The following is a 25,186-nucleotide window of genomic DNA, read 5'->3' on the forward strand; positions in this document are numbered from 1 at the left end:
CCCTGAGTGAGATCTGTTCTGTGTCCACGAAGGGGCTGCAGCCTCAGTGGGAGGCCCCCTCCAGTCTGAGCCAGTGTGGTCTGTACCCTTGTGTTTCTATGGTGATGGTGCTGGGAAGCCCTCTCTGGCTAGTCCATGTGTGGAGCGTAGCTGGTTCTTAGAAGCCTTGAGGCCAGGCCACACTGAACAGACCCTCATCCCTCACCTCCTCCTCTGCCACTCTGTGAACAAGAATGTGGCCACCAAGTCCTGACATTTGCTCATTGCTTTGGCACATGTTTGCTCCTTGCTCCTTCTGTGTCAGACCCTGGGAAGGGGAGGAGACAAAATGCTGTCCAGTGGGATGGATGGCTGAGGTCTGGTGGGAAGGCTTTGCTGGAAAAATGGAGGCCCCTGGGTCCCTGAAGATTACCACACTGAGTGGCTCAGGGATCCTCAAGGGGGCAGATGTCTCCTTACTCCAGGCTTCCAATGATCAGAGCTCAGTGTCCAGGGAAGGGGAGGGGTGTGTCTGCTCCAGGATCTTGTCAAGAGCTGGCCTGTAGTAGGTTGACACACTCCTTCTCTCCTGCTTCTCACACGTAGGGAGGACCCTTGGGAGTTTATGGTGAGGTAAAAATAGGATCTCACTGTGGGGAGCAGCAGGTCACTTCCTTCTCCCCTGTACCTCGCTGAGGAGGAGAGGGATGCTCATAGAAAGGAGCCTCATCCAATGCTGGTTTGGGATAGGTTGCAGAACAGGGCTATGATCAAGAACTTCCCAAAGAAATATCCGTAGGATGGGAAATGAGTCTCAGATTATTTGGTCTTTACCTGTAGGGTACTTTGCCTATGTATTGCTGATCTTGAACCCAGAGCCTTGGGTATGCTAGGCAAACACTCTATCACTGAGCTAAGTCTCCATCCTTTTTTCTTTTACTTTGAAACAAGGTCTTGCCAAGTTGTTCAGGATGACCTTGAGCTTTCTCTGTAGCACAGGTCAATCTTGAACTTATGATTCTCCTGTATCTCAGACCTGGCAAGGGTAGATTATAATTAGTCAATTAATTAACCGAACAGTGGGTTCATTAACTAATTTCTATAGTGCTAGGGTTGAGCTAGGGCCTTGTACTTTGGAGTGCTTTTCACTTATTTATTGTTTGTTTGTTTGTTTATTTATTTATTTATTTATTTATTTATTTATAGTTTTGTTGTTTATTACTTATATGGGTATTTATTTTGCCTGCACTGCTCCTAGACACCACATGCATGCAGTACTCACAGAGGCCAGGAGAGGGCAGAGGATCCTCTGGAACTGGAGTTTTAGACAGTTGAGAATAGCTTTGCCGGTGCTGGGAATTGAACCCACGCCCTCTGGAAGAGCAACCAGTACTCTTAACCACTGAGCCATCTCTCCAGACCCTGGAGGGCTGAATATATATATGAATGTCAACCAGGCAATGGTAGTACATCCCAGCACTAAGGAGGCTGAAGTCATCTAAATTTAAAAGGAGAGAGAATGTGGGGCTACTCTGGACTACAGAGTATGTTCAAGCCCACCTGAGGTATAAAGTGAGACCCTATGAAAAAACATAAAGGCTGTACAAATACACATTGGGCCACAGCCCAAGCAATGCTCTGGAGCCGACACTTTAGAAGCTATACAGCGTCCAAGGACTCTCCAGGACAAATATGGTGTTTCTCAGAGGACTGACGAGATCAGTTTTAGTTCCCGGGAAATCCAGGCATGGCTACCCGTGGTACCCCACAGCAGTGTCACCCCGAGTCCACTCTCTCATTGCTCTGTGGTATTGATTTTTTTACCCAGAGGTCCCTTGCCTCCTCCCTGCTTGGGGGCTCTTGCACCTCTCACTCAGCTACTATTCCCCCACCAGACTGATGGATGCCCAGGACCTCTTAGCCACAAGACACATCTGGACGCTAAGCATCTGGGTACTATAGCACGGGTTGCAAGACCTGCCCCTAGGAAGGAACAGTTGGATATTTATTGAGTACTTTGTGTGGTGAACACTACACTGAGTGCCACAAGCCATACCCAGAAGCAGATGGGGGTCTGTGGCTCAGGATGCTTTTAATCTAGTCTGGGAGGACAGGAGCAAACCAAAGGGTCTGAGGTCACAGCCTCAGTCAGTGCTCATTCAGGAAAAGGGCAGGTGGCTTCTGACAAGCTGGAGGGGCGTCTTGTTAGATGACAATTTCCACAGGTTGAGAGGGTGACATGGAAGTGGTGGGACCCAAGTGAAGAGCTGGAAAGACTGAGGCCACCTTTGACCACCATCTGGAGGATGCAAGAAATGAAGATGTGGGACTTGGGTGTCCAACTTGAAAGGACCAGCTCGTTGAACTTGTTTGAAATGACATCTTGGACCATGGGCTGTACAGTGCAGGCAGCCATGGGCAGGAGGTTTCTACTTCTTCACTGAGGCCCAGGGAGAGAGGTCCAGCTTATCAATAGAAGAGCAGTCCACAAAGCCATGGGGGTAGCTGTTAGCCCGGAATGGGTTCAGCGGGACCTTATTGATGCCGGTGTTGTCACAGACGAGTCTCGAGAAGGACACCTTCTGTAGAGAATCCCGCTGCTTCTCTGTGAAGACCCCAGGGTTCTCCCACCAGAACCTACAGGGACAGAGCAGGTCATGTTGCACAGTCCAGTGACTATCCCATGATGACCTATGAGGTCAGACCTCATGAAGAACATTGGGGACCCCTGCTTAAGGAAAGGGCTCCACCTGCCCCAGACAGTGATTTTACTTGCCTGTCTCCATCTCGGATCCGCTGAAACTGCTGTCCCAGGAGGCAGGACAGGAGAGGCCCTACTCTACCCCTGTGGACCAGGGGTTCAGCAATGGCCCCTAACCAGATATCAATGTTGTCAGGGGTTCCATAGAGATCCAGCAGCTTCTTGGCCAACACCTCATTTCTCAGCACAGCACTCAGCTCTTCTAGTGTCTTTGGCTGTGACAGACCACAGAAAGCTCTCCAGGAGTTGTACCCTAAGGGTGGGAAGACAGGGCTGGCTCATCCCAGGGACCTGTCACTGTGTTTTCCCTTGGGGATGTCACCACTCTACCCCCAGAAAGCCGGGAAAGTGTGGGATCAGAGCTTTCAGAACAAGGGAAACAGGATGCATGGCTTTTCATCTGTGGCACTTCAGTTTGGGAGGGTGACAGCTTACCTGTGACTAACTCTATACCAAGCGCCATGCAAACTAATGAGAACAAAGCTGTTGAAGCTTGCCTCAAGTCCTGTAACAGTGTGACTATTGATACTGATGGTCAGTGTGACAAGATCTGGAATACCTTTGGGGACATCTCTAGGCATGCTCATGAGGGAGTGTCTAGATGGGGTTAATTAAGGTGAGAAGAGCCTGGCCAGCAGGGTGATGCTCTGGGTACCATGCCTACCCTGCACGATGGGCTGACTGCACCTTCACACTGTGATCCACGTCAAACCCATCCTTACATTGTATTTCTTGGGTGTTTATCCCAGTGAATGAGACCTGCAACTAAGCTGGTCCATGGCACTGCTGAGATCTGAACTCAAGGATCCTGGCTCTTAGGACAACAAAACTGCTTTCCACGTGTACAAACAAAAACTCCACCAGATCTCCATCCTTCCCTCCCTTCCTCCTCTCTTCCCCCTTTCAGTTCAGGTTTCTCTGTGGAGCTCATGCTAGCTTTTCCCAGACAATCTTCCTGCCATGGCCTCTGGAGAACTGGGCTTGCGTGTTGAAGGCTCTGCATCTGGCACTTCTGCTCTGGGCTTTTAAACTGGTTTAATAAGTTTGTTGTTGCTCTTGTTTTCTTCTTGGGCACTAAGACAATAGCAGGTGTGTATTCAGATCTCTACATTAGGAAAACAGAAGACTCCATTTCCTGGATGTCCTACATGGGTTTGTAAAATGGGCTTGCCTCTAGCTTCAGGAATGATTGGCTCCTTGAAGTTCCAGAGGAGAGTGTCCAGAAGCCCCAGAAGGTAGCTAAAAGGTTCTCCAGACCAGGTGAGAGCCCAGACCCACTCACCAGGCTGTCCATGGTCTCGGCTGCGCTGTATGTTGATGGCAGCCAGGTCGAAGCCATGGATGGTGTGATTTGGCTGGAAGAGCAAGTTACGGAGCTCCCCAGTCATCATTTTATCCTGACGCACCAACTTGGCCTTCTTGGCCAGCAGGCCTCGAACCAGAGGGTCAATTCCACCTGCAGAGGGACACCAAGAGGCCCTCCTTCAGATAAGTAGGGCGAGGGCTTCCTCCATGCTGGGCCCTCTCTGCCCCAAGATAGCTTCTCTCAATAGGAAATGGGAATGGCTGGGGTATCTGGCTGGAGGCAGAGAGGGAAGAGCACAATTCAGCCTTTCCTTTGTGCCAGGCAAGAGGAGCCCAGGCCATGATTTCTGAAGTGACAGAAAAGGGCACTCATGGGCTGGTGGATGAATAAATAGCAAGAGGATTTTCATGTCTTAGCTCATGGAGTCAGCTCCTTCATCTTCCATACATTCTCCCAAGGAAGATGGACCACATGTCTTCAGGAAACTGCCCTGCCTGGTTAAGCTTGAAGGAATGTCAGTCTCAACTGAGGAATAAGAAAGCTGTAGCCAACCTATGACACCCCATGGCGAGAGAAGTTTCTAGAACAACACAATTTACCAAGCTCACATATTCTGTTTTCAGAGTCCAGAGATGCCTAGGGCAGGAAAAGGCAGAAGAATCTTAGACAGTGGGAAGCCAGAAGGAGGAAATAACTATTATATCCTGATCACTCTTTGTGTCTTAGGATCACAATAGAGGGTTGTACACATCTATCTCATTTCATTTGCTGTCCTATGAGATGGTATACTGTTGCCCTTATTTTACAGACAAGGAAATTAAGCCTCAGTGAGATGAATTCTCTTGTCCACCTCACACAGGAAGTGTCTGGAAGGTGATCCTCACACCAGGAGTCCCTACAAGTTGGAGAATGAGAGAGTTCAGGCAAGAGCACTTCCCTGAGGCAAAGACTCACCATCTTTGACCAGCCTCCAGGTGTTGAAGAAGAGCTTGTGTAGGGGGAGCTCAGGTTCTGAACCCCAGGGCTGATAATTCTCATCCAGGCGAGACACAGTAGAGGGGACCTCCAAGTGGCCAAAGCGGAAAGCAAAGGTGAAGACATTGGAAATTCGGGGGTCTACAGTTTCACTGTAGCCTTGGTATGGGGGTATCCACTTCTGCATCTCATCACCCAGTAGAATGGGTAGATAGTCCCTAAAGGTGACAATCTGAAGGGAGAAAGGAGTCATGAGGAAAGGACATGAGAAGGGAGAAACTCCTTTGCAATGGGAAGTTGGAGAGGAACTGCTGCTAAGGGGATGGCAATGGATAGCATTCATACCTAGTTTCCATTCCAATGACTGTGGCAGACATCACTAATCAATCATGGCATCCCTTCAGCTGTTTCTCATGATATCTTCACACAGGTTATACTAATTGCTCATTTCAATTTGATACTCTCTGCTTTAGCAGCAAGATATTTGGCTATAGTAGTTTATAGAGAAATAGGTCATCTTAATAATTAAAAATAGTTGTGTGTGTGCATGTCCTCTAGATTTAGAATAAGGTGGTATAGCCTTACTTCCTTTCTCCTCTGTTTACTGTAACTAACACCCTGCAAATTATTCCACAGGAAACAATGAAAGGATTCTGAGCTGGTGTGGTGATACCTGTTTATAATCTTAGCATTCCAAAGGCTGAGGTAGGAGATTTGAGGCCAGCCTGGGCTACACAGTGAGACTGCTATTTCCAACTCAGACAAACAGCCCCAGAATGACAACAACAATGACACATGCCTGTGGTGACACACACCTCTAATCCCAGTGCCGGAGGTGTGAAGGCATGAGGATCTGGAGTTTGAGGTCAGCTTTGTCTATACAGTGAGTGTGAGGCCAGCCTGAGCAACATGAGACCTAGTGAGGCTGTAGAGATGTCTGTGTGGTTAAGAGCACTTGCTGCTCTCCTAGAGGACCTGAGTTCAGTTCCCAACACCCATGTCAGAAAGTTCATAGCTATCTGTAACTCCAGCTCCAGGGGCCCTCATGCTCCCTTTGGACGGCGCACAGAGACAACGTACATTAAAATGTCAAGAAGATATTCTGAAAGCTAGAAAAAGAATATGAACTGTCTGGGGACCCTAGAATTTGAGGAACGATCTTGTAGTGAGTTCTACACAATCCCAGCTTGGACTGGGAGCAGAGGAGGCTGGCAGCCTGAAACCACCAACAGAGATGTGCAAAAAGAAGCCAAGAAATGCCTGCTTTCTCTTTCAGAGACCAAGGGCCAGGGAACTCCAATGCAGACTGGCAGAGAACCCCAGTCCCTGCCTCACACACCAAGCCCTCGAGAGCCCTAACCAAGTGCACCCTGCTCCTCTGTCCAGGCTGTGGATGGTCGCAACCTTCTTGGCGGCATTGGAGCACTGTGTCTGTTTGCTCTCACCCTTGGCTCTTCACCAAGGAGACCCAGGCATGGTGGCTTCTGCATCTCTAGGAGGTTGCTTGAAAAAAACTTTGGTGTCCTGAAGACAGCACACAGCACCAGCAGGAAAGGAGTGGGAAGTTCACATGCACTGGAAGAATGGAGTGGAGCAGAAGAGCATGGGAAGGACTGGGGACCAGGCTGTCACTGGAACGGAAACCTAAGCAGACTGGACGGAAGTGCTCTACCTAAGCATGGTAACTACCAGCTAGAGTAAAGATTCGGACAGTGTCAAAGTCACCAGAATGTTCAGTCACACCAAGAGCCAGAGGAGTGAGAACAGGCCGTCAACTGATGCCAGTACCAACAGGAATCAGAGGGGATTAGCCCGGAAGGCTTTTATGCAGTGCTGGGGAGACAGCTCAGTCAGTAGAGAGCTAGCCCTGCAAGCACAAAGACCTGGCTTGATCCCCAGAACTCATTTAAAAAAAAAAGCTGGGTGCTGGGTAGCATGTACTTGTAATCTCAGAGCTGGGAAGGCAGAGGCAGGTAGATCCCTGGATCTTGTGGCCGGCCAACCTGACCTCCTTTGTAAGTCCAAAGCTAAAGTGTATGCTTGGCTTTATGGAGGAATGACCCATGAGAGAGGCTGTCCTCTGGCCTGTAGATACACATATGTACATGCTTACCCCCAAGACATATGTGCACACCCCCCAGGTGTACCGACAAGCACATATAGATATTTATTTGCTGCACTGTTTTAGATTGAACCCAAAGCTTCGACTGCTAGGTTTACACTCTACCACTGAGCTGCAACCCTATCCTACAATTGATAAAGATTTTAATATCACCATCTTGCAAGGTCTTGGTGGTACACGTCTTTAATCACAGCTATCGGGAAGCAGAGCCAGTCAAATCTCTGTGAGTTCAAGGTCAGCCTAGTCTACAGAGCAAGATCCAGGACAGGCACCAAAACTACAGAGAGAAACCCTGTCTTGAAAAACCAAAAATTAAAAATTAAAAAATAAAAATAAAGTCAGCATCTTAAAAATCCTTCAACCGATTATAGATTTTCCCAAAACAAGTGGGAAAAAGGAAACATCTCAGCTAAGATGTAGAGGTTTAAAAAAATAAAAAAGAGCCGGGTGGTGGTGGCAGATGCCTTTAATCCCAGCACTTGGGAGGCAGAGCCAGGCGGATCTCTGTGAGTTCGAGGCCAGCCTGGTCTCCAAAGTGAATTCCAAGAAAGGCGCAAAGCTACACAGAGAAACCCTGTCTCAAAAAACCAAAAACAAACAAACAAACAAACTAAATAAATAAATAAAGGAAGGAAGGAAGGAAGGAAGAAATGAAATTATTGAATTGAAAATACACTACTTGAAAAAAATAGTAATAATAACAGCAATAATAAGCTTGAGTTAATTCAGCAATAGATTGGAAATGACAGAGGCTAGACATACGAAAGATCAGTAGAATTTACTAATACCTACAACAGAGAGAAAATGGGCTCATACAGAAACTCCAGCAAACCCGACCCTAAGGATTCTATAGGAGAATAATAAAAGATCTAATTACTAACCAGCCAGATGCGATGTTGAATGCTCATGATCTCAGAGCTTAGAAGATAGAGGCTGGAGTATTAGGAGGTCATGGCCAGTGTAGACTAATGAGACCCTTTCTTAAAATCAAACCAAACCACAACACACACACACGCACACACACACGCACACGCACACACACACACACACACACACACACACACACACACACCATCAACCCTTCTAAGTCTCTTTCTGATAAAGCACGAGAGAATTCAAGAAGAAGAAGAGAAATTAAAATAGCCGAAATCATATCAAGGGAACAGCCCCAAGCGCGAGAGAACCTGTGGTCTCAGCAATGGCACTGGGCAGGCTCACGGAGGGACCACACCTGGAAGACTCCCCAATTCGGAACGTGGGGGTACATTTTAAAGCAGGGAGCTGACCAGACACTTAGAGAGAAGCGAAAGACGGAAAGCAGTAGGGACGAGCGTGGGAGACGGTATGCAGCTGGAAGTAACCAATCGGAAAGCAGAGGCGAGTGTTGGAGCCGGCAGCTGGCAGAGGCAGGCGCTCCTGTCTCCATACCTGTACGAAGGCTCCCAGAATTTTCCTGGCTTCCTGATAGAGCTTCTCAGCATCCCAGTGGGGGTTGAGTCTGTTCAGTTCTCTGGCTAATCGATTGTGCTCCCGCACAAAGAGTGTATGGGATGTGGCCAGCAAGATCTGCTCCGAGGCTCGGGAGTCTCCTAAAAACCCAGAAGGCAGGAAGATGGGTTCTCTCTAAGCAGGACCAGGGACCTGCACAAATAAAATTGAGCCCCCAAGACTCTCTCCTAAGCCCCTCCTTCAAGGTAGTTTAAGAAAAGTCAAGTGGAGAGGGACAGACAGACGGGCAGTGAGGGATGTGGTGGTGAGATTATAGAACTGTGCCACCAAGCTGGGCTGGAACTATGCCCATGATAGAGAATACAAGAAAGTTATAATATATTATATTATAAAATACTAATGGCTAATATTGGTGGATGATGGGGTTATGTGGATTTTCTTTGTATTTTTTCCCCCTGGATTTACTTTGTTCTACAGTGAATACTTGTTTTTGGATTCTTTTTTCAACTGAGGCTTTTGTCTTTTTCTTTTTCTTTTTCTTTCTTTCTTTCTTTTTTTCTTTTTCTTTTTTTTTTTTTCGAGACAGGGTTTCTCTGTGTAGCTTTGCACCTTTCCTGGAACTCACTTGGTAGCCCAGGCTGGCCTCGAACTCACAGAGATCTGCCTGGCTCTGCCTCCCGAGTGCTGGGATTTAAGGCGTGCGCCACCACCGCCCGGCCTGGCCTGAGCCCTTTGTCTACTCCCTAGTTCAGTGCTATGATCGTGGTGGCTTGGGGCATTTTTCTGGAAAAATGCTGAGATGGAGCAGCCTCCTTTAATGATCCTCTTATCCTGTAATCCCCCAATCCCCAGGCTAGACTTACCTGCCAAGAAGCAGGGCACGCCAGCAGTGGCGTTGATGACCTCACAAGGGCTGGGCCTCATTTTGACGAAAGGCAGGAGGGGCAGCCCATGGTCTGAGACCTCTTCATTGACAGCCATGAGGCCCAGGGGGCTGCTGAGATTTCGAAGTCGATTTGCCAGGCCTGACTCAGCGCCATACACCAAGCTAGCATCCATGAAAGAGGTTAGAGCATTGATTTGCTCTCGGGCCAGGGACTGATAGGGCGATGTGGGGCAGACAAATCCCGCTCTGAAGAAAGGCATGCATTTCCCCTGAGTCTTCAACTTAGGGTCACCAGTTGGAAACTGTAGAGAGATGCGCCGGGGGAATGATTTCACAAGAAATATCTGGACCCCGGTAACCCTTCCCAGGGTCAGTCTGGATGAAAAGATGCTCATGGCACCCTCCTGGGCCTTCTGCCAGACACTGGCCCTAGATGTCTCCTGCTGATGTTATACTTTCTGGGCCCATAACACTCCAAAGTTCATTATATCCTGATGCACAAGAGCAGAAAGTAATGATTCATTCTTCACAGTAAGAGCTCAGAAATGACAGGATTTCCTGAGAGGCCCAGACAGGCAAGCTGCATATGACATGCATTTTAGTAATTACTACTGGAATATCAACGTTGGGATTCTATGTGCCAACCAGTATGCATACTTCAACTCATCCTGTCCCTCGGAGAGCCTGAGAGGCAGACTACCGAGTCTCTCACACACGAGAAAACAGTCTCAATAAGTTAACCTGCCTCAGCACCTACCAACTAGTAGGAAAAGACATGAGACTCAAGTCCAGATCGGCCCATGGTTCAGATTTTTTCCCCCACCACAGCACGGAGTCTTGATTCATTGTCTTCAGTAAACAACTCTCTAAATGCAAAAGTCTACAGTTAAGAAGAGACCATTGCAAGCCTCTCTCCTGCCGGGCATCCCATGCTGCTGCTCCTCACCAAGACACTCATCTGCTCTCAGCGCCTTCTGGGAAAGGAAGTCTTCCTTCAGGGCAACTTAGAGTAGAATTCCATAAACTACGCATGGGACGAACCCAGGGAAGGGGATGGGTAGGACAGATGGATATGTCTTGATAAAATGCAGACTCTATCTCCCAACATCTGGGGGAAGGCTTGAGATTTGGGGTTTCTAATAAGTCCCCAGGAGACTCAGATGCTGCTGGGTCGGGTATAGACAATTTCCTGTCAATAGTTCACGAGTTCATTTCCATGATAGTCTTTTGTCCTTGAGAGCAAGGACGCATCTTACCTTTGAGTCCCTACTGCTTGCTACCCCCCCCCCCCCCACCCCCCCACCCCGGCATAGAATAGGTCGCTATTGTCTAATTACTGAGTGGATGCATGAGCACATGAATGGATATGAAGCTATGACGTCAGCGTTCAACGCTATCAAGAGATCGCGATCTTTGGGCTGGGAATGTGTCCTACATGGAAGCTGCAAGAAGCCTTACCCTGATGGGGAAGCAGTTGTCTCCCTGGATACAGTGCTCATCGCACTGGGCTTTGGAGTAGTTATCAGCCTCAGTTTCGGGGGCAAAGTCCAAGTCGTGGTCCACGATTTGACCCCACTGCATGAAGAGCAGGGATCTGTTTTGGTCCAGAACCTCCTCCTCATTCAGGTAGCCAGCGACCTGGTTGGAGACTTCACGGGGCTGCACATGGAGGGGAGGGAGGTCAGGTTGGAAGAAAGCATGCTTTGAGGATGCAGATTCAACCACAGTTTGTTGGGGACCTGTGACGCAATCCCAATAGGCGTGCGCGAGGTGGGGTGCACGGTAACTTTTTAGATGAGGATCCTAGAGAGGAGACGTGCTCTTGACCCTGCAGCTACAAAGGGATAGGGATGGGATTGAACCTAGCTCTGTGTGACTGCACGGTGGTCAAGTAACCTTACTATGGATGGCAAGCTGACAGTAAGTTGCCTGTCACAGAAGTGCCAGGTTTCTGGGCATGGGAAGAAGGACCCTGGGGAGGGGCTGCCAACTCAGATAAGGCCAACAGATCAGACCTGCAGTAAAAAGACAGCTGGTGCACTCCAGGGGCCGGGACAGGGTAGGCGCAAGTAGAATAGTGTAAGGAAACCATCTGCCTGGGAGACCCCAGGGTATCAGGCTTGCGACAGTTGGGACATTACCGCCACTACCTGGCTGGGCCCCGGGCTCTGCTGCCCTCTCGTGGCAGTTCGGGGAACATATCGCTAGGGAGCAAGCCTTCATTTCAGCTGCGCCTCCCTTTCTCCTTTTCAGTGCAGGTGTGACCTGTGTGTGGCTCCTTGCCTCCGGTCCTGCACCCCGCCCCCCTTCACCTGCGGGAGAGGGAAGCCGTTCCGCGTCTTCCCCAGCGTCCACCCGAAGGGGAGGGAGAGCCCGTCCTCGTACTCTGCCGGCAGCCAGCGAGCCAGAGCCCTGTTGGCGGATCCCAGCTCCGGATTCTTCCTGAAACCCGGCAAGACAGCTCTCAGCCTCAGCGGGTGTCCTCCCGGCTCCCGCCTTCACCCAGCGCCCCTCAACCTGAGCTCTGCGGAGGAGAGGCCCTCCGCATTGTAGGGTTCTGAATTTCTCAATCCCGGGGCATGGGACTGTCTGCCTTGATGGAAAGGACAATTCCCAGTGGGCCACAGTGGCCTCACTGGAGATGGGTGTTCTTCAAAGGGATCCAGTAGTTGTGCCTGTCATGTCCAAGGGGCAGAGATGCTGGCTGGGGTGGTGGCTCTTAGGGTCACCTGTTGTTACAGACTCCAGTGATAGTCCGGTAAGGGTTGCTTATGTTGCAATTCACTGCCGGAGCAGGGGGATCACAGCCCACCTCCCGAGAGAGCTTAGTGAAGTCCAGACCTTGGCCTGAAACAGAAGAGAAGCCCAAACAGGGCGGAGTTCTGAGACACAGCACAGTAACTGGCAGGGAATCCGACTAGAGATGACAGCTCAGTGTTCCCTGGAACAGGGTAGAAGTTTCATCTCTTGAGATACTCCCAGCAAACCCACATGACACTAATGGGTTATCTTCCCTTCACCTACAGGAGTGAGGGGACTAGTTTGGGGCCAGAAACCCCGTTTATTGACTTTGGCATTTCCTCCAGGCAGAAAAGCCTTACAAACCGCCATAATACAGTGAGCACACTGAGCCCTTCTCTATCAGTTGGCAGTATAACCTCCTCACAACGAGCTCTTTCATCTGCAAAGGGGGCATGCATGGGCTTAGCTGTTCCCTGAAGGCCCTCTGAGCTCTGCCAGTATGGCCTTTGGGTTTAACTAAGAAGGAAGACAAAAATGCCTCTTTGTGTAGATAGTCCCTAGCAGGTTGGGTGGCCTCTGTTCTGTACTGATGATCCCTTCCTGTCATTAGAGGGCTAGTGAGTTATCTGTACCTGTGACATTGGTCAAGGACACCGTCTTCCTCAGTTTCTTTAGAGACTCTTCCCACACCTGCCCGCTGCGGATGGCTGTGCGTGTCCGGCCTTTGGCTTGCTTGAGATACTCTGAGAAGTGACGGGTGGTAGGAGCCTGGGTGGTCAGGGAAGTCTTGAGCCTACAGTAGGAACCAATGGGGTTCATAAGCTGGCTCTTCGGAGGTGTGTCAGTGGCTCACAGGAGAGGTGCAGGGGAATGGGTGAACATGGGAAAGACACAAAGGTTCTGAGGAGTAGATGTGGGCTTCCTCTTGTCCCTTCTGACACTGTTGGAAAAACCTCTTTGGGGAGAAGGAAACCATGGTAGCTATGAAGTTAAATCTGATCTCTGTGTAGTTTTGGTACCTGTCCTGGATCTCACTCTGTAGGCCAGGCTGGCCTTGAACTCACAGAGATCAGCCTGGCTCTGCCTCTCGAGTGCTGGGATTAAAGGCATGTGCCACTGCCCGGCTAAGTCTGATCTTAAGTAAAGCTGGTGGATGGATCAAAAGATCCCCGAATTCCAGCTGGAAGATTGTACCTGGCTGGCCATGGTGGAACCCACTGGACATCTTAAGACCACCCGGGTCCTATGATGGATGGATCCAGACTCGAGAACTCCTGGCACACTGCTGAGCCTTGTAACCGAAGAATTTTAAGACCAGGACACAAATGGACCTCCAGTTCTGCCCATGCATCTGACCCTAGAGCAGGTGTGACATCTGTGGCCAGAAGCACAGAGCCAAACATCTCAGGAAAGCTCAGCCTTAGTCCTTTATTTTCTGTGTGCAAAACAAGAACCCCCCAGGTTTTCTACTCTGAAGTCTATGACAGTTCCGAGAGGCTAGAGACTTGAAAGTCCTCCATGGCCTCAGTGTGCCTCAGTTCCCTGTGTGTGAGGATCTCTCTACTAGACCTCTGTCTCTAAGTCTCTGAAATACTGAAAATGGCTCCGGTTCTCACAAACTCAGCTTTCTGGTTGTGTTTAGCTTACTGGCTGTAGCGCCTGCCCTGTCTCTGTTCACATCAGGCTATTAGCTCCATTTAAAGTGCCGATGGGTGCCATGGCTTATCCCAAGGCACAGCTGACAGCTGAGAGGAAAGGTACAAAGAGGGCCAGCTCTAGCCGAACCTTTCCAAAGAGAACCATGCTGTCTTTTGGCTGCCCGCAAAAACCAAAAACCAAAACCAAAACAAAACAAAAAAGCAAACCGGGCATGGTGGCACACATGTTTAATCTCAGAACTGGAGAGGCAGAGTCAGGCGGATCTCTGTGAGTTTGAGGCCAGCCTGGTCTACAAATCGAGTTCCAGGACAGCTAGGGCTGTTACACAGAGAAACCCTGTCTCAAAAACCCCTCAAAACAAAACAATGGCAATAAAACAAAAACAAACAAACAAGCAAAAGGCAACAAAACAAAAAACCCACAAGCTTTTACCATGCAACAGCTTTGGCTAGCCTGGAACTCGCTATGTAGACCAGGCTGGGCTCAGACTTACAAAGACCTTCTTGCCTCTGCCTCTTGGGTGCCAGGATTAAAGTCACACGCCACCATGCACATCTTTTTTTTTTCTGTTTTTATAAGGAAGTGTAGCTCAGTAGCCCACAGAGAGTGGAGTCAGATCTAAAGCTAGATACCCCAAGCACAGGTTTGAGCTCTCGGTGCAGGCCAGAGAATTTTCCAGGTCTTTGAGATGGTAATAGATTTCTTTGAGTACTTAGAAAAGTAATCAAAGAGAGGCCCCACTAAGCCACTGAGGTGTTCAGGACTGGTGGGTTTGCCATTCCCTGGCCTCTCTGCTCAGCCCCCAAGGAGAGTCGGGGGAGTCCTGGAGCAAGGGAGGGGACCTCTGGGCTCCCTCTTGTCACCATAGAGCCTAAGCACTTTAGAGCCAAGGAAGTCAGCAGCTTGGGACTTTACCTCCTTAGACTGACCTTTGAATTCCTGAAATGATACTGTTTCTGGGGACTAAAAACATCTGAAAGTCACCAAAAGAATCACGGAATAGAGAGCTCATCCAGAGATGAGGCAAGGAGAAGCCCTGACCTAGAGACAGAACTATGAAGGATTGAAGGTGCCTTCTGCTCAATGCCATGGCCACTCTCCTCTCCCCTAGACTGGGGATTGAACTCACAACTTTGTACTTGCTAGCCCAGCACTCTCTCACTGAGTATCACTGACCTGCGTCCTCAGCTCTCTTTTTCCTTTTTCTTTTGAGACAGGAGCCTATTGATTCACCAATTGCATAGGCTGCTCTTGAACTCACTCTATAGCCAAGACTGGCCTTGAATTTGCCATCCTCCTGCATCAGCCTCTCGAGTAGCTGGGATTGTAGGTCTGTACCACTGGGTTTGGCCACATGGTCGTTCCTGTTTTTCAGTCTCTCTACTGGCAGGAGATAGACCTCCTGAGGGAAGAGCCTGCTCTAAATTGCTAGTTTCATGAGTCCCAGACCCATTCACGGGGTAGATGGTCGCGAGGTCTGTTGGTCAGGCTCCTCAGATCCATCAGGAGGGTTTATGAACTCCTTATCCAGTTGCTGTGGGTGCAGCCTCCAAAGACTCACCCCGGTAGCTTGTTTTACACTTGCTCCTGAGCCCTTGCAGCTGCCTGATTAGGGGTTCCCAGTAATAGCACCAGCATGCTTAACTCTTGCCATTGGGGTCCCAAGCCTGGGACCCCATCAGCCTCGTGTGGGTATGTGAAAGTTCCAAGGTGGGACAGACTCCATGGTACACCTCACACTCTGGGTCTCTCTGGGTGGTGGTGGGGTTGGTCAGGCTGACGCTGGACTTCAAACCACATTCTCACTTAACTTTGCATTATATGGCAACTTCCTTGAGAGCACTTCTCTTGTAAATTACCTGCACTGACTTCCGGCTTGTGATTCTGTTTCTGGAATATCGGACGAAAGTCAGACTACATTACTACTAAAATATTCTTGATTTTTTTTTTTTTTTTTTTTGAGCTGAGGATCAAACCCAGGGCCTTGTGCTTGCTAGGCAAATGCTCTACCACTGAGCTAAATCCCCAACCCATATTCTTGATTTTAAATATTATTTCAGATTAGCAAACTTTAAGCTTATTTTTAAGTTTGTTCTGATTTACCTGATTTTGGCTTAACTTGGACATATGAACAGCGTATACAGAAGGTTATATAATAGGAGGTATAAATCGGATTTGTCTCTGTGAATAGATTACATTTATATTTTGCATGACTACAGACATAGTTCTAGCATATTAAAGATATTTAATTACTTCTAAGGTGAACAATCATCAACTTATCATTACCTTATGTGCTTTTAACAGTTCATAATAAATTGGGAACTATCTTTGCGAAGATTTTGAAACTTAAGAAATAACATTTTTAAAATTAAAGTTCTTTTTAGCACCAAAATAAACTTCAAATCATAAATACAACCTATGGAGAAAATGGAACCCTCCTTTCCCTGATTCTTTTTATTTTTATTTTTATTTTTATTTTTGTTTTTTTGAGACAGGGTTTCTCTGTGTAGCTTTGCACCTGTCCTGGAACTCACTGTGTAGACCAGGCTGGCCTCGAACTCACAGAGATCAGCCTGGCTCTGCCTCTCGAGTGCTGGGATTAAAGGCGTGTGCCACCACCACCTGGCTCCCTGATTCTTTTATAATGCACCTTAATATAAAATTTAAATGAGAAACTTGCTGAGTTGGGCAGGCATAACCAAAAAAAAAAAAAAAAAAAAAAAAAAAAAAAAACAAAAAACAAAAAACCCGGATCACATGGAGGGAAGTCCTGGCAGGATTATGTTAGTAGTCCTCTCAAGACACCTTAGAAGCTGGGATTTTAGGACTTGGAAGCTATTGTTCCTGTTTGCTACACACTTGGTGGGGTGGGGTGGAGAGTGACGGAAAGGCAAGTTTTATAATTGCTTTGGCTCACTGGCTTGTCAGGACTGGTCTAGGTGAACTTGTCATTAATAGGAAGCCTGAGGAGGGAGTTCACACTCATCCCCCCATGTCTCACTTACCTAGCCCGGGAATCCAGGAAGGCCTTGTTGACCTGGACCTTGACCTCATCCACTGTTTCACGAATGGTGGCCATTCTGATAGTTGGACCTTAGGGAGGGAAAAGCAGGAAGCAGGGTATCAGCTGTCACTCTTTTGAGATGCCCTTGGCTTCTGATCCCCTCTTAGCCATTACCTCATCTCTCAAACCTGAGCAGGTAGGGGATCAAGATTAGGATAGTTTATAAGACCCCTTGAAGCAGCGGTTCTCCCCCTTCCTAACACTGCGGCCCTTTAATACAGTTCCTCATGTTGTAGTGACCCCAACCATAACATTATTTTCGCGGCTACTTCATGACTGTAATTTTGCTACTGTTAGGAACCGTAATGCAAATATCTGATGTTTCCAACGGTCTTAGGTGATACCTGTGAAAGGGTCGTTCAAGCCTACAAAGGGGTCATGACCCACAGATTGAGAACAACCGCCTTAAAGGAAGGTAGCACAGAATGGGAAGAGTCCAGTCTCCTCTTCAGCAAGACGCCAAAATTACTTTTTGGAATTCCAGTGGCATGCCCAGGAAGAGGAGAACAGGACGTCCGTTGTGACCACTCACCTTGGCCTGCCAGGTTTCTGGTGAGATGGTCTTGTGGACCCTTAAGCAAGCTAGCTCAGAGTTCACCCAATAACCAGGACCTTGGAGCAAGGAAGGCAAGGACACTAAAGGAGAGCTATGCTCCTTGATCCCCTTCAGGCTGGGGTGTGGAGAGTGAGAGGCAGCCTCTGCTCCCTGCGAGGAGGTGACAGTGGGTTGAACAGCGGCCGTTTGGAACTTCAACATGTGACCTTATTTCCAAATAGTCTCTGCGGTGTGATTAATCAAGATGAGGCCATGCTGAGGAGGGTGAATCCGAAGTCTGGGGGATGGTGGGTTTAGGAATGGACACACAGTAAAGACGGGGCTGGGGGGTAGCTACAAGCCAAGAGTACTAAAGATGTCTGGAGCCATAAGAAGCTGGAAGAGGTAAGGGACTCCCCTCCTTCAGAGCCTTCAGGAGGAACATGGCCCTTCTGTTACCTTCAGTTTGGATTTCTAGCCTTCTGGGGTGTGTGAGAATAAATCTGTATTGTCTCCAGCCACCCAGCTGACAGTACTTTCGTCCCAGCCTTATTCCAAGAAGCAAACACAGGTTGACACTTACCATTTCTGGCAGACACCACTGTCTGGAGCAAGGTCAGGAAAGTGAGGAGGACTGGGAGATGGAGAAGGATTTTCATCACTGAAATGAGACCAGAGGCATAGTAGGAGCCTCAGTGGAGGCCCACTGGAAGAGATGGAGTCTTAGAAAACAGGCAAAGCCCCAGCGAAATCAGATGCCGTAACCACACAAACTGGCACAGGCTGGGAGAGAGAGAAGCTCTAGGGTCTGAGGCCCTGCATTACAGCTCTGCATTTGCCCCACCCAGCCCCAGGAGCTTGGGCAAATTCCTTAACACTGGGCCACTGGCCTGCCAGTTAGGGGGCAGGGTCAAATGACCCAGGATGTCCCATGCTGCCTAGGGAGCCTGGGTTTGTTATGTCACAGGTATGACAAATGTCTCCAAGTCTCAGCAGTTCTCATCCCTTCTTCTCCAGATAGCTTGCTTCCTGCTAGCTAGGTTCCTCCTGGGTGGCACAGGGCACAGGCTGGGAGTGAACATCACACCTCTCCTCAGAAATACCACAGGGTTTTCCTCGGCCTTAAAAAATCAATTTGGCAGGAAGTTATGGAAGAGTGTTGGGATGAACCTGAGCTTCCCTGGGTTCACAGCTGTGTCTGGGGCTGCCTGCTGAGCCTCAGTTTCTACACTGACGCCTTAATCATGACTTTTCGCTCTAAGCCTAGATCACCAGACTAAACTTTGAGCGGTTTTGTCTCCTCTTTCTTTCTCTTCTCCCTTTTTCCTCCGTTCCTTTCTGGATTTCTTCTCTTCCCCCTCCCCTTTCTGCTGGTGGTTCAGGACTTGTCCACATCAGGCACGTGCCCTACCATTAAGTGGCATGCTGGCCCTCCAAGTCCTCTCCTTGTTGAATGTATCTTTCGTCAGCTGACTTTAGAAAAATGGAAAGATATGAATAAATATTTCTCAGGCCAAGATTTTTTTTTCAAGACTAGATTTCTCTGTGTAGCCCCAAGTGTCCTGGAACTCACTCTATAGACCCGACTGGCCTCTAACCTGCCTCTGCCTACCAAGTGCTGGGATTAAAGGCATATGCCACCACACCTAGCAAATTAAAAAAAAAAATCCAAGATGAATTCTCTTTGTATGTGTGGTGCTGCAGACTGAACTAAGACTTTGCCCATGCAAGTCAAGTGTTTCATCATTGGACTAAAGCCCCAAGATAAATTCCCCAATAACTCAATTCCTCAGTGAGTCCTTACTTTGTATGGCCCCAAGTAGGAAAACATTCTGGGACTTTCTAGCCCTCTGCTATTCCTCTCTTCTAAGCCTCATTATGTAGTCCAGGCTGGCCTTGAACTCATGATCCTCCTGTCTCAGCCTGAGTACCAGAATTATGTGTATGTGCCCCACACCTTTCAGTTACCATTTCTTTGTGCCTACAGAACTCTCATAGTGTCCATTAAGTCAAGCAAATGTGATTTTATAGTATCACTGAGGTGGTTTTGTTTTTAACAGTGTTTAAAAAAACAGCATAAATATCTCCACCATGACACACACACACAGCACAGAAATGCTGAGCTGCCAACAGAGCTCTAGAAAGTTTGCATCTTGTAAAGCCGAGGCTCTGGGCCTATCATCAAACACCCACCCTCTCATTTCCTCCTCCTTCTACCCTAAGCAACCACCACATCTTGATTAGGAAACGCAGCTACTCATTTTTTGAGACACATGCATACTCTATCAGGAAGAGGAAGAAAGAATTCAAGGCCAAAGCTGACTAATATTCCATGTCATGGCCAAGGTTCCTGGCTGGTGTGAAGGAAGCGCATGGGGCTAAAAGCAGAGCCAGGCAAATATGGGGTCGTGACACTGGAAAACAGGCGTGCAAACAGTCTGGAAAGCCTGTCTGTAGTTGAATGCAACCTGGGTAAAGTGTTCAGAGTATTGGATTTCTATGCTACCTGCATCCTTATCCTTGCCTTTGCGTTTAGGCATGTCCCAAATCCCCCAGTCTTCACTGAATCAGCATGCTTTGAAGAGAGACCCACAGCCTCTCCCCACCCCCATATGGGGGTAGAGCAGGGACACAACCCTATGCCTCTCCTCAATCGATGTCCTCTCTGCCTCATGAACACCGGTGGGCTTTCAAAACCCCAGCCAGATGACCCTTTCTTTGTGAGGTTTCTTGGATTTCTCTGGGAAGAGTTAGGTCCTTCCCATCCTGTCCCACCTCAGTATTTTACTCATATCTCCTCATGTCTGTTTTCATATGAGAAGCCAGTGCCTTATTTAGTTCTTTTGTGTTCTTGTGTGTCTATGCATAGCCTTGGTACAAAATAGTACTGAACACAGACTGAATGAGTGAAGAGCAGAGCAGCTTAGCATCTGGAGGTTGCGCCGGGTCAGAGTGCTGGTCATCTCATAGCCAGTTTCTCCTGCTGTAGTGTGTGTACATCATCTCTTGAGTTTGGAAACTAGACTCTGGCCTAGAAGGTGGTGGGAGGAGACCCCGCGTCTACACATCCAGCAAGCTCACAGGTAACAGTTCTGCTCTGAAGACCATACTGCACTGAGTGCTGTGACCTTCTGGAGTTTGACTCTCAGACTTGCCCATCACCAAGGAGGTTGGAAGGTTGATGGGAAGGAACTGCTGGAATTCATTTCCACCAATGGCGAGAACCTTGTTGAGGTTGATGGTGGAGTGAGCCGGCTGGGAAACCAGTCAATGCCCAGTCTCCAAGAAGAACAGTATTTGACCTTTCTGCAGCTCAGAGCAATATTATGATATGTATCTCTATGTTTCATATATTATATATCTCATTTACTATAAGTTCCACATGCATGCACATGTACACACCACACACACACACACACACACACACACACACACACACACACACACACGATTTCCATCCACAGCAGTTCCTGGTTCCTAACTCCCTCTCTAAATTAGGATGTAGAAACTCTGATGTCTTTTCCCTGAGGAACACCATAGAAACTCTCTAGTCACCTCCAACTCCCCAACTTTCTGTATTGACGCTGACCTCAAAATTCTCAGAACTATGCCATCTGATAATGGACTGTAACCCTCCCATTTCAGGAGAGATCCGGCCCTGTGTCTGGGAGGGAGGAAGGAATGCTGCTCGAAGAAGCCAAGAAGAATCTCAACAGACAAGCATTGCTGGGATTTCCCCGCTCAGCCTATTAGCATCGGGTCTAGCTGGCTCTCTGGGCTTCTATCCTACGTATGCCATACAATCTTCCTAAAACTCCAGAGGGCTTCCAGATGGTTTAACACCTGGAAGTTGCTGGAAGGTGGTATGCCCAAAGAGCAGAGACGCTCCACACACCTTCCTCTGTACTTGCTTGCCCTGTGCTCTCTTTCATCTGTGTCCTTGGAAATAACCAATGCAAGCATTCCCCTGAGTCACTGAGCATCTCCAGCAAGCTGATCGAATTGGAGGAGTCATGGGAACACTGTCAGATGGAGCTTGTGGCTGGCATCTGAAATCAGGGTTCAGTCTTGGGGACGAAGCTCTCTGCCTGTGAGATCTGATCATATCTCCAGGTAGAGGCTGTCAGAAATGAATGGGTTTAGGAACACCCAGCTGGCATCCAGCTCCAGTGGATCTTGCTGGTGGGTGGGGAATTCTCCCAGACCTTGCGTCTGGAACAAGCTGTGACAGGCCACTAAGGAAAACTGAGTTTGAGACTGAGTTTATTTTCCTTCTGTCTTCTCGGTGGCTCTCAACAAGCTCTCCGCTGCAGAAACCATCCTTTACCCCAGCTGGAGGTGAGGCACTGGGTAAGTGCTGAATATAGCCAGTTACATAAAAATCAACACAATTCAACTCCTCGGTGCTCCCCAAATGAAATCCATCTAGTACCCAGAGGACCTCAGAATGTTTAAAACACTGGGGACTAAACTGTCAGGGTTGACCATGATCTGCTGTAGCCAGATGAAAATCCGTGAGCACTGGCTTAGAGACCCCCCCCCCAACACTGCATCATCTTACTACAGAAGAGAGCTATCAGCTCACATCCATCCAGAGAACACCACATTCAGCAACTGTCTCCCTACTTTCTAAGTGACCCCGGACATCTGTCTTGGGCCTCGGTTTCTAAACAGTGCAGATGAGAAAGGTTCACGGAACCTTCCAGTTATGTCAGTTTATGACAGCCTGGTTCCTGGTGCAGAAGAGGCTTCTTGCCCTGCAGTGGATTTAGTCACCCCCTACAACCCACAGGGAGCAGTTGCCAATCCATAGCTAAATCTGGCACCAGAAAATGCCCAAGGTAGACAAGTCTAAATCTAGGACTGAATGTTCTCCAGTCCTGAGGAAATTTCATCATCCACTTTGCAGGAACCAGGAAAGGTTAGCGAGTCTTACCTGCCATGTGCCTTGGCCTCCTGTGACAGCTAAAGAATTGATCTGCTTAGATGAGCTCGTCTTTTATATCCGCCTGTAAGAATTTACCTGTGGGAAAGGCCCAGAGGGAAGGGTTTTGAGAGGTTGAAGTGGCTTAGAGGACACACTCAGGCTCACCAGGGAACACCTTGTGACTCCAGGCAGATGTAACGAGGAAATCACAGGATGACAGGGATAGTTGAGGCAATATTGCTGAGTAGGTAAAGTTATCCCCTTCCCACTTTTCAGCTTCGGCCTGCCAGTCTGGTGCATGCTTAACACCCCCCACCCCACCCCCCACCCCCGTGGGTCTGAATTGCTCTTCTAACTAGGTCTAATTCAATGAGTCTCACCCTTATTCACTTCCTCATCATGTCTGGATTCTTCTCTTACCTGCTACCCAATCCACTATAGGATTAATGGACTCGTCTTTTGCATTTAGGATAATTAAACAACATTAATTTTGGGGGGGGATCAAAATCTCAAAAGACTTACTTTTTCTTTTTTTTCCCCAGAGCTGAAGACCGAACCCAGGGCCTTGCGCTTGCTAGGCAAGCGCTCTACCACTGAGCTAAATCCCCAACCCCAAGACTTACTTTCAAAAGGAGTCACCAGATGTAAGAAGAGTCCTGATCTATTGCCACGAAGACTGTCCCCTCAAATCACTTCACCTTCCAGTGAATAAAATCAAAGGTTAGTTTCAATGATTACCATGGTTCTTTGACTTCAAGCCTTTTATAGGATGTCTCCTTAAAAACGTTATGGCCCCAGAAATTATTGATGGATATCCCAGAGATTAATATATAACTTGTATCTCAGCAACTTGGAAAGAGTCATAAAAGTGTGTTAGAACTGAAGAAGAAGGAAATGGATCAGAGAAAACAGTTTGGTTAATGTGTCTTACAAGGTGGGAAACTTTAAGGATAGGCTGTATAAAGTCGAAATTTGAATTGGAAACTTTTTTTTTTCTGTTTTTCGAGACAGGGTTTCTCTGTAACTCTGGAACTCACTCTGTAGACCAGGCTGGCCTTGAACTCACAGAGATCCACCTGCCTCTGCCTCCTGAGTGCTGGGATAAAGGGGATGCACCACCACTGCCCAGCAAATTGGAAACTCTTAAAGAGGACATTCATTCAACATAACTCACATCACTAGTTTCACCTTTGGGAAAGTTGGAGCTCATGCCCAGGCATTGAAATATATCCAAAGACTATTTCTATTTTTCTTCTTTTTGTTGTTTGAAACAGTCTCATGTTGTAGTCCCAGCTGTCTCAGATTCATTTTGTAGCCCAGGTTGGCCTCAGCATCACACAATCTTCCTACCTCAGCTTCCACAGTGTTGGGATCACAGGATGAACCTCCTGCTCTAAGGCTATTTCTCTTCCAAAGAATGCAGGCCAGTGAGCTGGACATGCCAGAAGAAGGCTGCTGCCCAGGAAAGGGCACAGACATCTGGTTCTTCTTGTTTTCTTTGAGAGACACTTCAGCTCCCAAGCCAAGCATTGTTTCTTTGCCTCCGTTCCCTGAATGTTGGAGCCTGGTTCTGGTTTTGCACTTAGGGGTTCAGGAAGCTCTGCCCATAGATGGATTTTATTTGACAGTGGTTGTGCTTGAAATCAATCTTAGACCTGGACAGTGCTAGGCAAGTGCTCTACCACCAAGCCTTGTCAAGATGGAACCTCCTTCTAGAATCTTCCGTGGGATAACATTATGAGCTCTGAATAATATATGGTGAACTACTGCAGTCACAGTACCAGCGGAATGCAGGTCTGACATCTCTGCATCTGAGGCACTATATCCTGGGTTTGATCAGGGATGGGGCCGCATTAGCACCAATCCCTTGATGCTGGTAGGAAGTATCACTAGGCATGAAACATACCTGTGGACATGCCATTGCCCTGTAGCTGACTGTATTCTATACCTTTGTAGACATTACACTGATAGCTTGCTTACATGGTTTCTTATTTTGTCCGGATCTTCTTAGCATAAGTGGCTGTCTCCATAGTAAAGAATGGCAAATTGGTCTGGGAAATGGAGGTTAGGAGACTGGAAGTTCAGAAGCTAGAAATTACCAGAAATTTCTCATAAGTCAGCATAGAGATTTCAGGATATTTGAGCAATCACAACAGCAACAGCAGAAACAAAGCATGCCTGTAAATTCAAGGTGCAGACAGTAGATCCCTGTATCAACTGCACAAGGCCACATATACTACAGACACACACACACACACACACACACACACACACACAGAGACAGACAGACAGACACACAGAGACAGACAGACAGACAGACAGACAGACACACACACACACACACACACACACACACACCCTCCAGGAATCCAATGGCCTTAGACATACTTTGCCTACCTCCATTTCCTTCCAAAATGCATGTTGCATGCACAAGCTTTGGCAGGCGGGGAGGGCACCTCTGACCAGTGGCAGAGTGACAATTTGCTAGGGGTGGTCACAGCCCTTGTGTGGCCCATGGCCTTCCAGCCACCCCTGCTCTCTTCCCTCGCCATCGGTTTCAGCCTTCTCTTACTGTCGCGGCGGTCCTTCATGTTGAGGCAGGCTATTTTCTCTGTTCATGCCAAAACACATTTCCTCTTGTTTTCCTAGAACAGCAAACACACAGGTCTCTTGTCCTGTGGAGGACTCCATATGCCAACATCTCCTCTTTGGGATCCATTCGCTTGTCTTACCTCAGAGAGTGAAGGCTCTCAGGTACTCTGGCTTATGCCATCCCCTGGC

The 25,186-nt window shown here is 48.2% G+C and overlaps 1 protein-coding gene across 2 annotated transcripts; it reads right to left on the reverse strand.

The window, feature by feature from the left end:
- Positions 1 to 1,983: 1,983 nt before the first annotated feature.
- Positions 1,984 to 25,186, reverse strand: Lpo (lactoperoxidase). Of its 2 annotated transcripts, XM_036197188.1 has the most exons (16): positions 25,138 to 25,186; positions 24,803 to 25,050; positions 23,029 to 23,103; positions 22,415 to 22,501; positions 18,062 to 18,139; positions 16,885 to 16,972; positions 12,853 to 13,013; positions 12,208 to 12,325; positions 11,791 to 11,920; positions 10,937 to 11,137; positions 9,456 to 9,780; positions 8,572 to 8,732; positions 5,001 to 5,253; positions 4,023 to 4,196; positions 2,756 to 2,993; positions 1,984 to 2,616 (listed from the first exon to the last, which is right to left on the reverse strand). In XM_036197188.1, the coding sequence occupies exons 4-16, from the start codon at positions 22,419 to 22,421 to the stop codon at positions 2,409 to 2,411; spliced, it is 2,142 nt and encodes a 713-aa protein (XP_036053081.1). In that variant the 5' UTR covers positions 22,422 to 22,501; positions 23,029 to 23,103; positions 24,803 to 25,050; positions 25,138 to 25,186; the 3' UTR covers positions 1,984 to 2,408. The 2 variants fall into 2 exon arrangements, with proteins under 2 accessions (XP_036053081.1, XP_036053082.1); XM_036197189.1 differs by lacking the exons at positions 23,029 to 23,103; positions 24,803 to 25,050; positions 25,138 to 25,186 and having other exon boundaries at positions 22,415 to 22,684.

Source organism: Onychomys torridus, chromosome 8 (genome assembly GCF_903995425.1).
Source record: "Onychomys torridus chromosome 8, mOncTor1.1, whole genome shotgun sequence".
Classification (NCBI taxonomy): Eukaryota; Metazoa; Chordata; class Mammalia; order Rodentia; family Cricetidae; genus Onychomys; species Onychomys torridus.

Bases quoted from the DNA above. Each gene is read 5' to 3' on its own strand.
- Lpo (XM_036197188.1), bottom strand. The intron at 13,014-16,884 runs GTAAGTGAGACA...TTCCTACTGTAG, and splicing joins TTCCTGGATTCCCGGGCTAG to GCTCAAGACTTCCCTGACCA. The intron at 2,994-4,022 runs GTGAGTGGGTCT...TCCCACCCTTAG, and splicing joins CCGAGACCATGGACAGCCTG to GGTACAACTCCTGGAGAGCT.